General features: G+C 38.0%; 2 protein-coding genes across 3 annotated transcripts in view; one reads left to right on the top strand and one right to left on the bottom strand.

The window, feature by feature from the left end:
* LOC127636477 (zinc finger and BTB domain-containing protein 21-like) overlaps positions 1-16,293 on the top strand; it is a 203,291-nt gene that overhangs the window by 49,139 nt on the left and 137,859 nt on the right. The gene's annotated exons all lie outside the window — the stretch shown is intronic.
* LOC127636478 (UV radiation resistance-associated gene protein-like) overlaps positions 1-16,293 on the bottom strand; it is a 137,903-nt gene that overhangs the window by 61,178 nt on the left and 60,432 nt on the right. For both annotated transcript variants that reach the window (XM_052116951.1, XM_052116952.1), the window contains one exon: positions 477-552. In XM_052116951.1, coding sequence (XP_051972911.1) covers positions 477-552 — 76 coding nt within the window. The remainder of the gene's footprint in view (positions 1-476; positions 553-16,293) is intronic.

Below are 16,293 nucleotides of genomic sequence, written 5' to 3'. Positions count from 1 at the left end.
TTGATCACTATTCACTTGCATTGTCTGGACCTACAGAACTGAGATATTCTTTGTGTTTTGCAGGGGAAAGAAAGTCTGGGAAGGAATGAGGGTGAGTAAATGATGAGAACATTTTCATTTTGGGGGGGAACTATTCCTTTAAGGTCAGCATGACACAGCGTTCACAAATTATTTCACTTCTGTAATCTGACAAATTTCCAAATGAAACAGGACAAACTATGAAAAAAATTGTAGGGTGGAACTTGATTTTATCCTTTGGGAACTAACTGAATTGTGAAAAGTTAGCGTTACATACTAGAATGGTGCCAGATGGTTGGAGGCTTAAAAAAATAAGAGAGCTTAGTGATGCCAGTCAAAAAATAAGTAATATCAAAGGTGTTGCAAGTTATTACATTTTGATGAACAATCACGCAGACAAATATGCTATTTCCATGGAAACATGAAAGTTTAAACAAAGGGACATGCATGTATCTTACCTGGGCAATGTTTTTGTTGAGCAAGTAGACCCCATATTCGAACTGGAAACGCTCTCCTCTGGGGTGTAAGGGGAACCTGCAAACAAGAGCAGCACAAAGACATCAAGAAAAAGGCCTCCACACCCACCACTGAACAGTAACACATGGTTCCCATATTAAACACAAAGAAACATTTTTATGAGGTCGTAATCAGTTCATAACATTGCGCAGGACAATTTCACACAAAACAATGAACATGGCATGTCATCAGTCAAACTGGACAAACCAAACAGCAGAAAAAAAAGACCAAAGCTTGAGTCATAACGTTGCATTTGCAAATGGACATTGAGAGTCAAGACTCTTTCGATCTTTAAAGGCTATTTATGCCCTGTGAAGTTAACAGAGTGATGATGATGCTTCAATCTCCAAAATCTCAAAGGCAACAGGCCCTTTCTGATGTAAGACATTTCTGCAGATGTTAAGAAACCGCCTGGAGCTCTGCGGGTCTGGTTCTGATCCGCTTCTCAAATGCATGTCTGAAACACAATCTATTATCCATTAAAAATGGATCATTCCAGCCTGTTTCTTTCGGTCAGTTCTTCTTAAACCGCAAGTATAATCATGATTGAGAAAAGGCCAAACAGCACACAATATCAATGTCAAGATCAGAGCAACGGATAATCAACTAACCAGTCAAGATTCACAACAGATGAACACACTGGACTATTAATGCAATTTTGAACAGCGCACATTTAAGCATTTACTCATTGGAAGACTTCAGAAAACATTTGATTAAAAAAATAAATAATGCAATATGAGTGGGTACATGCTCCTCACATAACTGGGTGCCTCTGATGTGGACAGCACTCATCTTTAGCTAATCAATTCACTTTGACAACATATCCAATCAATCATTAATATAAATATTGATATCCAATACGCTGTTATTTATTACAGCTTGATGGAACTCCAGAGCGGACAATTCCAAAAACATTGAGACTGTTGTAATAGTAGATCATTTCAGTTTAGTAGCAGATTAGCAGTAAGTCTCAAAATCTAATGCATATTGTACACAAAAAGGACAAAAGCTGATGGAAAGGCTCATTCAAATCGGACTGGCTGACTGACTTCATAGGAGTCGGGACACCTGAACTTCTGGGAGCCAGAGTCCACAGGTTTGTGGTTTAATCTCACGAAACCAACCAAGAATATGTCTGGGTCATAATTCCTAAATAAAAAAATATAAAAAGATACATTTTACTTAAAGATATATTGTGAAAAAAGTTATGATATACGCTCAACAAGCTTTAAACTTTCCAAACTTTATAAGGAACACTGTGGTCGTAATAAAGTGCCAGTCATGGTCCTCTGCTGTTGTAACCCATCTACCTCAAGATTCGCAGTATTGTGCATTCTGAGATACTATTCTGCTCACTACAATTGTACAGTGGTTATCGGAGTTAACTAAGTCAGCTCAAACCAGTCTGCATTATCCATTGACCTCTCTCATCAACAAGGCATTTCTGTCTGCAGAACTGCCACTCACTGAATGCTCTATACCCCATACTGGCAAAGCAAAACACAGATTTTTGATAACTTTGAAAATGTATTAAAAAGAAAAAACTTAAATATCACAATGACATAAGTATTTAGACCATTTGCTATGACATTTCATTTACAAATTTAGCTCAAGTGCATCCCATTTCTCTGGATCATCTTTGAGATGTTTCTACACTTTGATTGGCACCTGTCCACCTGTGGCAAATTCAATTGATTGGACATGATTTGGAAAGGCACACACCTGTCTCTAAACTTAAAACCAACATAAACAAATGTGCAGCACAGCCATGTGCATCTCTCTCGAAACGACGTCTCCGGCCGTCCCTTTATCTCGCACTCCCGCTGATCAGCTGATTCAGCACCGGCAGTGCTCCATCATGGCCCGGCCACGCCATCTTCTTCGTCACAATCACACAGCTGAAAATGCACATCAGAGCAAAAACCAAGCCATGAGGTTGAATGAAATGCCTGCAGAAGCACAGAAAAAGATTTATGGTTTATGGCAGAGTGGCCAGACAGAAGCCTCTCCTCAGTGCAAGACAAATGAAAAATGGCTTGGAAAATACTCTCAGACTGTGAGAAACAAGATTCTCTGGTCTGATGAAACGAAGATTGAACTGTTTGGCTTCAATTCCAAGCATCATGTCTGGAGGAAACCAGGCACCGCTCATCACCTGCACAATAACATCCCAACAGTGAAGCATGGTGGTGGGGGTGTTTTTCAGCAGCAGAGACCGGGGGACTGGGCAGGATTGAAGGAAAGATGAATGCAGCAAAATACAGATGTATCCTTAATAAACGCCTGGTTCAGAGCACTCAGGACCTCAGACTGGGCCAAAGGTTCACCTTCCAACAGGACAATGACCCTAAGCACACAGCCAAGACAATGCAAGAGTGGTTTGGGTACAACTTTGTCAATGTCCTTGAGTGGCTCAGCCAGAGCCCAATCGAGCATCTGTGGAGAGACCTGAAAATGGCTGTCCACCGACAGTCCCCATCCAACCTGACAGAGCTTGAGAGGATCCTCAGAGAAGAACGGAAGAAAATCCCCATATCCAGGTGTGCAAAGCTTGTCGCATACTTAAAAAGACTTGAGGCTGTAATTGCTACCACAAGTGCTTCAAATAAGTACTGAGTTAACCCTCTGGATATTTTCGTCATTACAGTGGAAACAACGTAAAATACTCATTTTTGGGTATACAGATAAGTCTAAGACATCATTAGACACTCTAAAGGGTCTACTTTTATTTGTGTACACTCACAATAACAACAAAACCTTGTGCTTTTGTAAAATAAAGAAAATAAAAAGGATGAGCTATCAGACGTCTCTGTGTTCACGAGCATATTTCTGAAACACGTTACAAAAATGAACTGAAACTCCGCAAATACTTATCACAAAACACATGAAAACATATGTCTAAAGAAAGCTTAAAATGTCTACTTTCAAATTTAAAACAAATATTCTCCTACAATGTAATCTGTATGAAACAAAGTGATGTACAGTTTCTTCTGGCTCAACTCATTAAAGCTAATGTGATCACACCCACTAGCAGAGCGCGCCACGCTAATGTGCTGAAACGATCAATGCAAATGGTGCACGCCCCCGACTGTGAGGTTTAATGTAAACACAACACAACTCAACTTTTCTGCGTGTTTGTAACGATACAATGCGATGAAACTCCTGGATAGTAAGGAAGAGTTAACATTTTCCTCAGAAGAAGAGCGGGACTCCGATGAACGTTTGTATTTTGAAGAGAGACATGATCCAGTATACAATTTCGGACGAGTAAGTCATTTAGTTTTCATTAGCTGACATGCTATTTTATATAAACATGTTCATATTTTACTAGTGGGACTGTTTCCAGACTTGCCAGCCAGGATTCAGAGTATTGACATTTGAAATATGTCCTAATAAGCAAGTTTTAGTTACATGTAAATGCTGTTTCAGCTAAAGCAGGTATTTAAATTGTATGCTGTATGATATAAATATGATCTAAAAATTATATGAATGTTTAGAATATGTTTATGCTGCCTCATTATCATCAACAAAGCTTGTGCTTGCAAATATGTGTTCAGGTTAAATTAGTAAAATGCACTTTAATTATGCTTATATTAGAAAATCAGCATATTATAGAATTATCAGGATCATGTGACACTAAAGACTGCAGTAATGTTGCTGAAAATTCAGCTTTGATCACAAATTGCATTTTACAACATATTCAAATAGAAAACTGTTCTTTTAAATTGTAAAATGAGTTCACACAATGTTTTTACTGTATTTTGGATCAAATAAATGCATTCTTGGTGAGCAGAAGAGACTTCTTTTAAATGGTAGTGTAGGTATAAAATTAAGTCTTTATGTAAAGAAAATGTATAGTCAGATTACTTATTTTTACTTAAAACTTGATTTTGATCATTAAGTCTCCTCACATTCATTCTCTCTCTGTCACATTCCTCAGTGATAGGCCCAGGGGAGGCGTCTTTTGTCTCTTCAGGTGTGAATCACAATCCATATTCATTATCATTCATGCCTCCTCGTATATGACCTTTCAACACTAAAATTGTCTTACAAAAGTTTAATTACTATATTGTTTTGTATGAATGAGTGATCAGGATGGGTTTCACATCATTTTGTAGCAAAAACTCTAGGCTACAAGATCCAGTTCTCAAAAGTCTTGTGGAAAAATATTTATTATGTGTTATATGGCCTTATTTCAATGACTTAATGTTACGCATAAATGTTATTTTCTCAAAAATACAAACATGTTCACACATGTTGCTCACATATTATTTTAGCCCAGTTTGTGCTGAATACAGTGTTATCAGACTTTAGCCATTAATATGTTTTTAAGCAACTGAAAAAAGCACAAACGTCATGGCATGTCAAAACTTCTCCAGGGCTCAAAACACCCTCAGAACCGAGAGGGTTAAGGGTCTGAATACTTGTATAAATGTGATTTTTTTAAAAATATAAAGACTCCATGTTCTCCTTCTACTGAAGTCTATTTGCAAAGGGAATGTTGAAATCTAAAATTTATATTTCCTACTTATTCACTAAAAGCAAAATATATAAAACTACTGTTTGAAGACAAATGTTTTTGTGAAAAATATAAAGCACCTAAGACTTTTGCACAGAACTGTGTGTGTGTATATATATATGTGTGTGTGTGTGTGTGTGTGTGTGTGTACTTTACTTGGTAGAGCATTTATACAATATCATAGTATTTGTTGTACTGCCTTTAATTTATGCTTCCCTTTATCTTCATATACGGCATATACTTCATATAGACCAGTAATTTTACATTTCATAATTTTTTTTAATTTCTGAATGTTTACATTAATACCGGACACTGCTGTTAAAAACCTTAAGCAATGTTTTTTTAATTTGTATCTTTGTTCTGATGTTTATATTTATTCTAATGCTTGTAATGTATTTCTTTGTTCTTTATTACGGTTTACTTGTCTTGAACAATTTACTTGAGAACTTGAAACAACGTTTACTCAAATAAGTTTGGTTATATTTGGTGGTAGTATCGAAATCAATAACCTACATATGTAAGCAAAATACACATTATTGTCTGCTGAAATTTACTTAAATTAATGAATCTTGTGAGTTCGAATCGAATTGGGAAATCTGTATCAATAGCCAGTTCTACTGCCACGATTATATGAATAAGTCTGGTGTATTATTGAGTATTGATAATTTCAGAAAAACTAAATTAATTGTGGTTGGTCACTTTACTTGTACAAATGAAAATCTATTCTTAAGTATTTTATTTGTCCTGCTTTTCAGTAAAAACTCTAAACATTCATAAAACAAGAACAATTTACTTGACAAGCAAAACTTCATAAGATCACACACTGGAAAATAGCCGTCTTGTTTTAAGGAAGACAACAAGACAGCATCTTCGCTGCTAAAGTAACTGTATCTGGTTTAAGGAATGCTTAGTTTTTACTGTAAAAAAACAAGACAAAAATACTGATTAAGGAAATTAATTTTGTTGTGGGCAATTTTGGCTAGAATACACTGAAATCCAGTACACACTTTATAACTATACAATATTAAGTAGCAGTATACACATTTCAAAATGCGGGCCCCACAAGCAGGCCAACTGAGCATAAAGTCCTCTTAATTTTATTGGAGAACATGGCCAAAAAACCCAGCAGGAAAGTCCCTCTTAAATAGAGAGGATGGGAAAGAGGCTCACAAAATAGAGAAAGAAAACACACAAATATTCTGCACGCTCTTCGAAGCTGTTCCCACTAACACCTGACATGACTGCATCCCCCCCTAATATCAGAGTACAAAATCACTGCCCTGTTATTAAGAGCTTATAGGGAGAAAGAGCAAGAGAGAATGAGAGAGAGAGAGAATATGAGAAAGAGAGAGAGATAGATAGAGAGAGAGAGAGAGAGAGAGAAAGGTGGGCAGAAAAGCCTCAAGCTTAACCACCTGTGATCCACAAAAACATCGCCACTTTAACCACAAAGCTCTCATCACAGCACTGTCAAGCTTGTTAAAACACTGTGTGTGTTTTCAAGACTACATACCTTTGGAATGCATTTATATGCCACTCAAATGATTGTGAATGCGTGCGACATGTATTCACCTTATATTTTCAGAAAAATGCTCAGGAGGTGAGGTCACACACTGCAACCAGTCCAGGAGGTCACACAATTTAGCCTACAGGCGATAGACACCTCAAACATAAAGGTGTGCGTGATCTTCCGGAGCCTTTTTTGGTCAGTAGCACCTGGAACTTCTGCTTTTAATCGCAGAAGAGTGCAGACAGACCCTGCAATTCCCTCTACTTCCTGTCTTAACAGTTCTGTCTCTCTCTCAAACACACACACACACACACACACACACACACACTTCCTGTTTGACCTGCAAGACCTAGGGGGGCATAATCTTGAAGCAGGTGCATACTTAAAACCCTCACTGCCCTGAATACACAGAAACACACTCAATATATTTTACCATGCCATTCATGTCATTTTGAGTGTAAAGGAGCAGTTCAATGTATATTTGTTCATCTTTTTCCTTACCTAGAGAAAACAATATTCTCACAAGCCACATTTAACCAGATTCCAACAACAACTCATTCGCAAACACCTGCATGCACACACGTCACCTTAAAGTGATTAATGAGCACTCTCGGGTGTGTGTGTGTGTGTGAGATCATACTCCTGCGACTCAGGTTCACAGAGCACCAGGAATTCCTCAAGGGAATGTCCAGTCATATATATTATAACAGAGCAACAGGGGACAGGAAGTGTGCGTGTGTGTGTGTGTCTGTAAGCACTCGTACACGTGTATGTACATACATGTGAAAAAGTGTGTGCGGACAGGCAGTGAGAAAGAGAGAGAAATGGTGAGGAAATGAGAATGGTTTTTATCACTATTGTAAATGTCAGGGATTAGAGTAGACCTGGAGAAGTGCTCACACTCACTCTCAAATTGCAGGATAACACACACATTCACCCCACACCTCACAAAATCTCACAGAAAAACAAGCCCCACCAAGAATGGACGTTTGTGTGTTTTTTGGGGGAGGGCTGGGTGGGGGAAGAGTGACCCACTGGGCAAAAACTAGTTTTGAGCAGCCTTTTGACTTTCACCATAAAGTCTGATACACATGCAAGCCAAGAGACGCCACTTAGACAGGAGTCTGTCTGGCCAACATGAAAAGCAGGAAAGTTTGTATGTACCGTTTAAGGGTGTTTTTTCTGAAATAAATGATACCACAATAATAGGGCAGTGTGGAAAAAACTCATTCAAATAATTGTGAAAACTATACAGAAGACATTTTTGTAAACTTTGGAATCAGAATTATAGTTCAGTTTATATAGATTCTAAACATGAAAACAAGTAAATAGAGTTCTAATTGTGGAATTCTAGTTTACTAGCCCTTTAAGATAGTAAACAGTTGGTCATCATCTTGAATGGCCTTTTTTTACTACTGCTGTTGCAGCTGCAATTATGGATTTCCAGCTCTAAATTGCTAACTGAGGCCATTGAATTTCAATAGGCAGAGCTGAATGCCTCAAAGAGTAGCAGTTTAATTATGAGGTAGTTGTATGTAAACACGCCGCAACAGCAATAACTTGTTGGACAGACATTGTGAAATGGTGGAACGTTAAACACTTTCCTGTAACATGGTTTTAACCTACAGTACAATGCAAATGTTTTAGGCACTTGTGGAGAATGTTGCATAGTGAGGACGTCTTCAAAAATAATGCCATAAATAGTTTTCATTTATCAGTTAACGTTATACAAAGTACAGTAAACTTAATCAATATTTGGTGTAGCCAACTTTAAAACAGCCCCAATTCTCCTAGGTACACCTGGACACAGTTTTTCTTGGTTGTTGGCAGATTAGATACCAAGCTTCTTGGAGAATTCACCACAGTTCGTCTCAATTGCATTTGTCTCTTCATGTAATCCCAGACTGATTAGATGTTTAGTGGGGATCTCTGTGGGGACCATGCCATCTGTTGCAGGGCTCCCTGTTCTTCTATTCTATTAAAGATATAAATAACCATCTTAAGACAAATTATCTTATGTGCCTAAGACTTTGCACAGTATATGTAAAATGTAGCATTCAAAAGCATGCCCACACATTGGAGGTTTATTTGTTTGCATTTATTTATTCACATTTGTTCAGAGAGAAATATCATTAATGTTTACAATATAAGCGAGCATCAGCTGTCAATCGAAATTCATCATCAGAGTTATTACGTTTTTTCAAACACTTGCTGGTACTAGAAATAGTGCCTTATAAAAACGACTAAAAATATGTTTTGAAGATTTGATACCACATGCCTCATCATGCTCATTGAATCAAACATGTACCATGTAAACATGACTTTTGCACATTAATCCTGACCCCTGGAAGTTATGTAAAGTCAGCCAATCAGATCTGAACTGCCGATGTTCAGCTAGCACACTCTAGTTTTTTATTAGTAAACATTTGTGATGGGGCAAAACAACCACAAGTACACACTACAAGCATTTTTCCACTTGGGACATATGTCTTTCTAATGCTTGATCTTGAATGTTACACAATAAAAAAGGGTGTAGATAATTGAGCATGACAGTAAAACAGACTTTCTGACTGTTTCAGTCTTCTCTCCCTCTTTCAGCATGTTACTTAGAAAGACTGGCAGCAATATCATCAAGTCTCGAGAAGAGAATAGTTCACACAGGTGTCCTAACAGATTAACCACAGGAGTAGTTGATCACATTACCTGTGGACATGTACTACTAATGTTTCTTGTCTTAATCTTAAATAGTATGTATACTACAAGCTCCTTTATGTAAAATGTTGTTTGAAAAATTCACTTGTACTGTCTACTAAAAAGGTCTTCTTAATGGCATCTGTGAGAAAGTTCAGATGCACAACATATTAAATAACTATAGCGTACAGATAAAAGCATTCCCTTCCTGTTCTCTGGGCCCATTTCTGGTCTTAATTAAACATTCGGGGGAAAAATGAAGACAGTGCAAGTGACCCACACATCCCATTTACACACACACACATCCCATTTACACACACACACACACACATCCCATTTACACACACACACACACACACACACACTTTAAAAGAGCACCCAAAAATGGCAAAACAGTTACAGCAAGGGCTATCAGTGGAGCCTGGCCCATTAAAATAGCATTGTGTGGCAGATGCTGAATGTAATAGTTTCTCTGATATTGGGAGTTACAGCTATGGCTGATTTAAACAGCAAGTGCTGCCATTAACTGACAGGTTGGCAGCAGGTGTTTGTTTAAAAGCAGCTGGTTGATTTACGACTCCCAGCATTGAAACTGTGCATTAAAAAAAACTGTAGTTATGAGGAATGTTCTCTATTGCTCTGTGTGCAAGTGGAGAATGAAAGAACAATATGAGAAGGAAAGCAAACCCAAAGGTGTTTATGTGTAATGCTGTGTATAAGGTATACTGCATGACAAAACATAAAAGGAAGTGAGACAGAAAGATAGAATGATAGCAAAAAAAGGACAAGCGTGTTAATACATAAATATAGTCTGATCGTGCAAGAGACAAATTCATAGTGAAAGTATGAACAAGCACGAAAAGGAAAGATGAAGAACCATGTTAGTATGACATGGTTATGTACGTTTGGAGTATCAATTATAATCTGTAAACAGCCAGGCATTGCACATGTGCTGTGCGGCTTGCAGAGAGTATACATTAGCACAGGTCATTCAGAGTAGTTGGGAAGATTTTCAACAGTTCCTGGACCTATGCACGATCCACTCTGACCACCCACCGAACAGCAGACTGCTGCAGTAATTTCTCAACTCGAAGCCAGGTCATGCCGATATACGAATACAAAGAGCAAAACTTTGCAATGAGGATTGAACACCTCTACTCAACTGTAGTATGACTAAAGTTATAAAAATCTCTGCCAAATGTACCTGAATCTCTAGAGAACCTTGAATAACACAAGAAAATATTTTCAACAAATAAGCTAAATATTCAGAAAATAAACAAACCAATCAAAATCTGAATACACACTAAAACTTCATAAATTTCCAGCTTAAGATATTCAATTCTTTGTGAAATGTCCCAAGAAATCTTCTCAACAATTACAATTCATTTTTTGAAAATAATCTGACCAAACAAAATGTGAGCGCAAAGAATGAAACTTCGTTATGAAGATCGTACACCTCTTCCTGGAAATTTCCAGCTTAAGCTCTGAAATTCTCTGCAAAATGTAACTGAAGTCATAAAAAGAGCTGAAGAAAAAAGAAAAAAAAAAAAAAAACACCCAAGGACATCTATTCAGCAAATAAGAACATTTGAAAATGTGTCTGCAGTGGAATTTCCAAAAAAAATAAACAGACCAATCAAAATAATATATTTCAAATACTGTAAGCCTTTCCAACCATCACAATCCGGTATAGTACATCAACTCAACGTATATAATTTTTAATGTGGCTACTCAACATATGCTCAAAGATAGAGGGAATTTGGACCTAAAGACATTAACAAGAGCTGACTGAAAAATCATGGAAACACAGTATTATCTACGCCAACACAAGAACGTATAGAGGACTGAGTTCAGGATCATATCCTGAGAAGCCCAGTGCTAAGATAGAGGGATGGAAAAGAGGAGAGGAAAGCCAGAGGAATGAGGTATTCAGCTGCCGGGTACAGCCTGGCTCCAGTCTTCTGTCTTTGTGATGAGCGGTTTTATCAGCTTTCAGACCCGTCAAACTGACTTTGGCAGACCTAGAATTTGTCACTGAGGCCCAAATAAAAGACTGACGAGTCTTTCCACTGTCTGAAGATGATATCAGCTCTTGAAAATGTCATGTTAAGAATCAGAATGTTGAGTCGCAAAAGTTATGTTTTGATTGTGGGGCAGTTTGTGCCTAATTTTTGTATGTGCCTGAATATAGAATTACTGAAGAAATGTATAGGATGGAGAGGATTTAGGTTATGAACCATTTATACACAGAAAATAAACTAAATAAAAGAGGTGCATGATGTGTGCGCCCTTCTCAAATCAGCACTATCAATCTTAACATGCATCCCAGCTGAAATATAAACATCTTAAATCAGCCTGAGCTGGCTTGTTGGTTTTATCTGGTCTCCCAGCCGGTCAGGCTGGTCTTTTTGCCGTTTTTAACGGGGTTTGGGGCCTTTGGGAGAGGGCCAGGTTGGGAGACCAGCTACACAAGCTGAAGACCAGCTTAGCCAGGCTGGGAGACCAAATCAAAGTCAAGGCTGAAAAACAGCTTCAAAGCTCTTTAATAATTCTGCTCTCCTTTGAGCTCAATGTTCCTTTGATTTTCCTCTTTCAAGCATGGCAGCTCTCTCTGGTCTGGGAATCCAGTTTTGGTGTCTTGAACTCATGGAGCTATAGTATGTCAATCCCTACTTCCATTTTTACGCTTGTCATAACGTCCTTCTGAAAAAATAGACAGCGGAATCAAATTGTTCCCAATAAAACCCAATCTGAGAGGGAGGCTTGGGTTTAACAGGCCGATCTCTGGACTCCATCACCAAGAGTACATCTGGATCACATCTCCCAGACTCTCTAAGCTCTGAGGCAATCAGGCGTGCAGCAATGGGCTACAAGTGTAGAAATGTGGGTGCAATGTGTCGTTAGAGCCCATTGCATGTCAAGAATGCTTCTGGGGGGGCCAAAGAAGTTTCCAAAATTCCAAAGAACAGTATGTTACGGAAAAACAATTGTGGTCATGTATGTGTGTATTATTAATGTTGTTTTAAGGAAAGATGAGGGACTAATGGATAGTAGATTAATCCGGCCCAAGACTTTCTGGGGCAAAAAAAACAAAGTGCTCAAACCACATAATTTGGTCATAGATTAGGCATCTCAGGTGTGGACTCTCTCACTGGGGCACAATCACAGAAACATGGAGGAAAAGTAAGTAAAAAGGGCAGGAAAAGAGAGCAATGGTTTGCAGATTGCAATCCCAGGTAGGGGTGACCCTGGATTTAGAGTTACTGAGATCTGAGTTACTGAGTTTCTGTCCCTCCAATTAGTGCATTATAAATAATGTTGGAACTGGTTAAAATAGAGGACAGAAAAGTTTTAATGAAAAGCAAAGAAGTTTGCATATCGAAAATTATGGTTTTACTTCCAAATTTGCATTCATCAGATTTCATTTACGAGACTGGTGGGTCAATATTACAGTGAATTTTCAGGTTTAATAGAGAAGCCCAGAAAAATGCAATAAGTTGTAAAAGCAAGCAAATGCAGAAATGCCTTAAAATTTGACTTTGTAAAGTGGCCTAACACTACAAGTAATACTGTTATTTACTGTTAAAGAGACAAAATGACAATATAACATGGACTTTGTTCAAAAACTTAGTGAACTGCTTTGCTGTCTACTGTCTTCATAAAAGGCTACCTTCTAAAGCAGCATCATCTTTGGGGACTGGTTTGAAATATTCTATATAGACATGTTCTATCTCCGTTGACTCACATACACCACACAAATATGTTTATTATATTTATATGATGCAGCGAAATTAAATAAATAAAGCCTGCAAACAACCTAGCAGAGCTAGTAGACAAGCAAGCAGAGCTAGTAGACAGCAGAGGCAACATCCAACGCATGTCTACCATTTTGGATGTTTATGTTGTGTTAGTGTGTTATGTTAATGTTGTTTTCATGGTGATAATTAGGAACTGGCATGGTATCAGCAAGAACCAATCACAGTATGCTAATGTCACTGTTTTCCAAAGTATGCAATACTACAATTCCCTCTTTTGGAATAGAGGAAAACGCTGCTGTTAACCTAGCAATATCAATTCGTTTTCATCCGAAAATGTATTAGTGTGGCTGAGTCACAGTGGGCTGTGATTTCTAGAATGTTTGCAAAATGATATCACTGCTGTGCTCTAAAGCCCTGAAGATAACATTATAATTTCAGTAAGAGACAGTTGAGAAAAAAAGTCATGTTTTTAATAACATCTCTCCAACATCTAATTTATTATGGGCCAGTTAAGTCTAGTCCAACAGAGCAATGCCAGCAGTGTTTTGACTTTCTATGGCCTTTAGAATAGATTTTTGTCTATGAAATGTGCAGCATTATCATTACACTTTGAGAAATGACTAGTATTATTATCATATCTATAAAAAAAGAAGTTCTGCCTACACCTCACTTATCTTTATTCATAAACACCATCCTGACAGTTTTATCATGGGCTGGGTAAAGCTTGCCACGGGATGAATCATGTCCACAGTCACATCATTTTGGGTGGTGAAGACACACTCTGGGTGAATGGATGAAACCCTAACACAGTGAGGGAGGTGAGGTCAGAGGTTGGTCCAGTTTATGGGCCACCTCAATGACACCTTAAAAAAGTTGGAAGCAGGAAGAAGCTCAGATGTTGTAAGATGCTGAGCAGATTGTGGAAATTGTTCAATCTATCTTCAGGCTATAGCTTCGGTGTTGGCCAAGGGGAAGGATGAAATCTCCAAATCTGTTTTCAAAGCTTACATTTTATTATCTCATGTTATCAATATCACAGGTTTCACCTCTTATATGTAGGGTATTTTCATGTGTATTTGTTGCTTTTGCTTGCTAACGGCATACAGATATTATGCACTAAACTATTTACAGGTAATTGCACATCATTGACACAAATTGCAAAAGTACTCAATGATTATTTGGGAGTTTTCACTGAAAAACAAACCCAAAAAAATCACCACAAATGGCATTGCAATTTTTAAGAAAAGACAAAGCAATTTATGATATTTGGGCTTCAATACTAAAGAAAAAGTGCAGCAGTCAAGAAAACAAATTGTACTTCTTTATCTCAAATCAGGTTTTAATGAAGCAGTACAAAAACAGCATTTATGTTGTTCAGCTATTGTACATGCTCATTTTAGAGAAAAGGGCTAGGCGATGTATTTGCCAAGAAGGCAACTGGGTCTTATCTTTTTCTACAGCCGCCAATACCTCCATTATGGTGTTGAGGTCCAGTCCATAGAATCCAACAAAGGCATCTCGAGACGCACAAAGACGCCCATATAGCATGTTTACATAGAAAAAAATATATTTTGACATGTTCTATTTCTACAATAGAAAAACAAAGACTAATGCAAAAGAAAAAAAAAAAAAAAACAACCCCTAAGACACTTTGGATAAAAGCATCTGGCAAATAACTACTTGTATACTACACTTACTAGAGCTCCATAATGACAAATTGAATCGCCTGGTCTGGCTGCAGACTACAAGCAAAATAGAAAAGCTGTACTGAGAGTTCAGTCACACTAAGATACAGATGTGTCTTCCCAAACTTGAAGAGATTAATGGGCCAGGCAGATTTACAGATTGCTGACTTTAACTCAGAGAACACCCACTATACAAATCCGAGACCTCGTTATGACAGAGATAGAGAGAGGGTTAGACACCCAGAGTAGAACTGACAAATGAATGCGAGACCCAACGAGGCCAAAAGAGAGATAAAGAAGATGATTTAAACCATATTTGTCAAGCGCAAAGCTGACACAATGTTAAACAATGACACTTCGAGGCTGATTACAGCTTATATTGCTGTAAGTTATGGTGTGTGGAGGTCACGGGGTCACGTGGGAGAGGGGAAAATAGGATATGGTGCAGGTCTGGCTCGTGCAAAGTTAATAACGAGGGCCACATAGGTCCCTCTGTTCTCCTTTGCCTTTTAACTCATACTTAAATGAGCTTTGGAGACCAACATCTGAAGGGTTGGACCTTCATCTTCTCAGTGGCACCTGATTCATCTGCAAACAGACAAGTATAGGACCATTAAACAGCTGAGAGGTCTCACTCCCTGTACAGCTGCTGCTAATAGCTGTTTGCTGGCCGTCCCTCATACAAACAAGCAGACATTCACTAACACACAAATGCAAAAATGGCTGAGGGTCAGGAAAAGTGCGTCCTGATTGTTGTTTGACTTTCATAACAGCATTGTCTCCCAGGAGCCTGTGTGACTGGCAGAGTGGGATGTGGGTGGCCAAATGTACTGTCTGTGAACCATGTTAAGGCTTGTGCATCACAGATAGACAGTGGAATTACGGTCTATTGTGTTACAGAACATCAATGTGGTTGTAAGTTCAACAGCATGATTGACGTTCTCAGTAGGTTGGGAGTTCTAAAATGTTTGCAGAGTTGACAGCATTGTTAAACACAACAGTATTGCAGGGGATGTGCACTGTAGACATAACTGAAAAAGGGATTTGGTGTGTGAAATGTGTATGTGTGTGGGCAAGGCCTAATCTGAGCCAGCCGCAGCTAGGGATGTGCATTGTGGTCATTTTGACAGCACAAGTACCCAAGATATCTTGACGGATAAATAAGTTCCATATGCACTACTTTTTCCATTGTTGATCTGTTTAGAAATGTGTCAGATAAACACTTGGGTCAGATTCTTTGGGTACTGCATTGTCTTGTACCATCTGTGACTTGGTTTATATATATATATATATATATATATATATATATATATATATATATATATATATATATATGTGTGTGTGTGTGTGTGTGTGTGTGTGTGTGTGTTTATTTATTTATTAATTTTTTCAAGCGATTCAATGAAATGATTAAATTCAAAAGAACCCTCTGCTCACAAATCTGATATCACCTTTGCATGTGAACAAATTTGACTGCACAAGAGAAATACCTAAAACTTTAGAGCAAAGCGTAACTAGAAATTGCATATTCACCACAGACATTTCCATGACGTTAAAGATTTGATTGATTTCCATCAAATTGACTTCCAGGCCTGG

The sequence above is a fragment of the Xyrauchen texanus genome, chromosome 44 (assembly GCF_025860055.1).
Source record: "Xyrauchen texanus isolate HMW12.3.18 chromosome 44, RBS_HiC_50CHRs, whole genome shotgun sequence".
Lineage (NCBI taxonomy): Eukaryota > Metazoa > Chordata > Actinopteri > Cypriniformes > Catostomidae > Xyrauchen > Xyrauchen texanus.
Note: the sequence above shows the minus strand (reverse complement) of the source record. Positions and strands in the feature narration are given on the sequence as shown.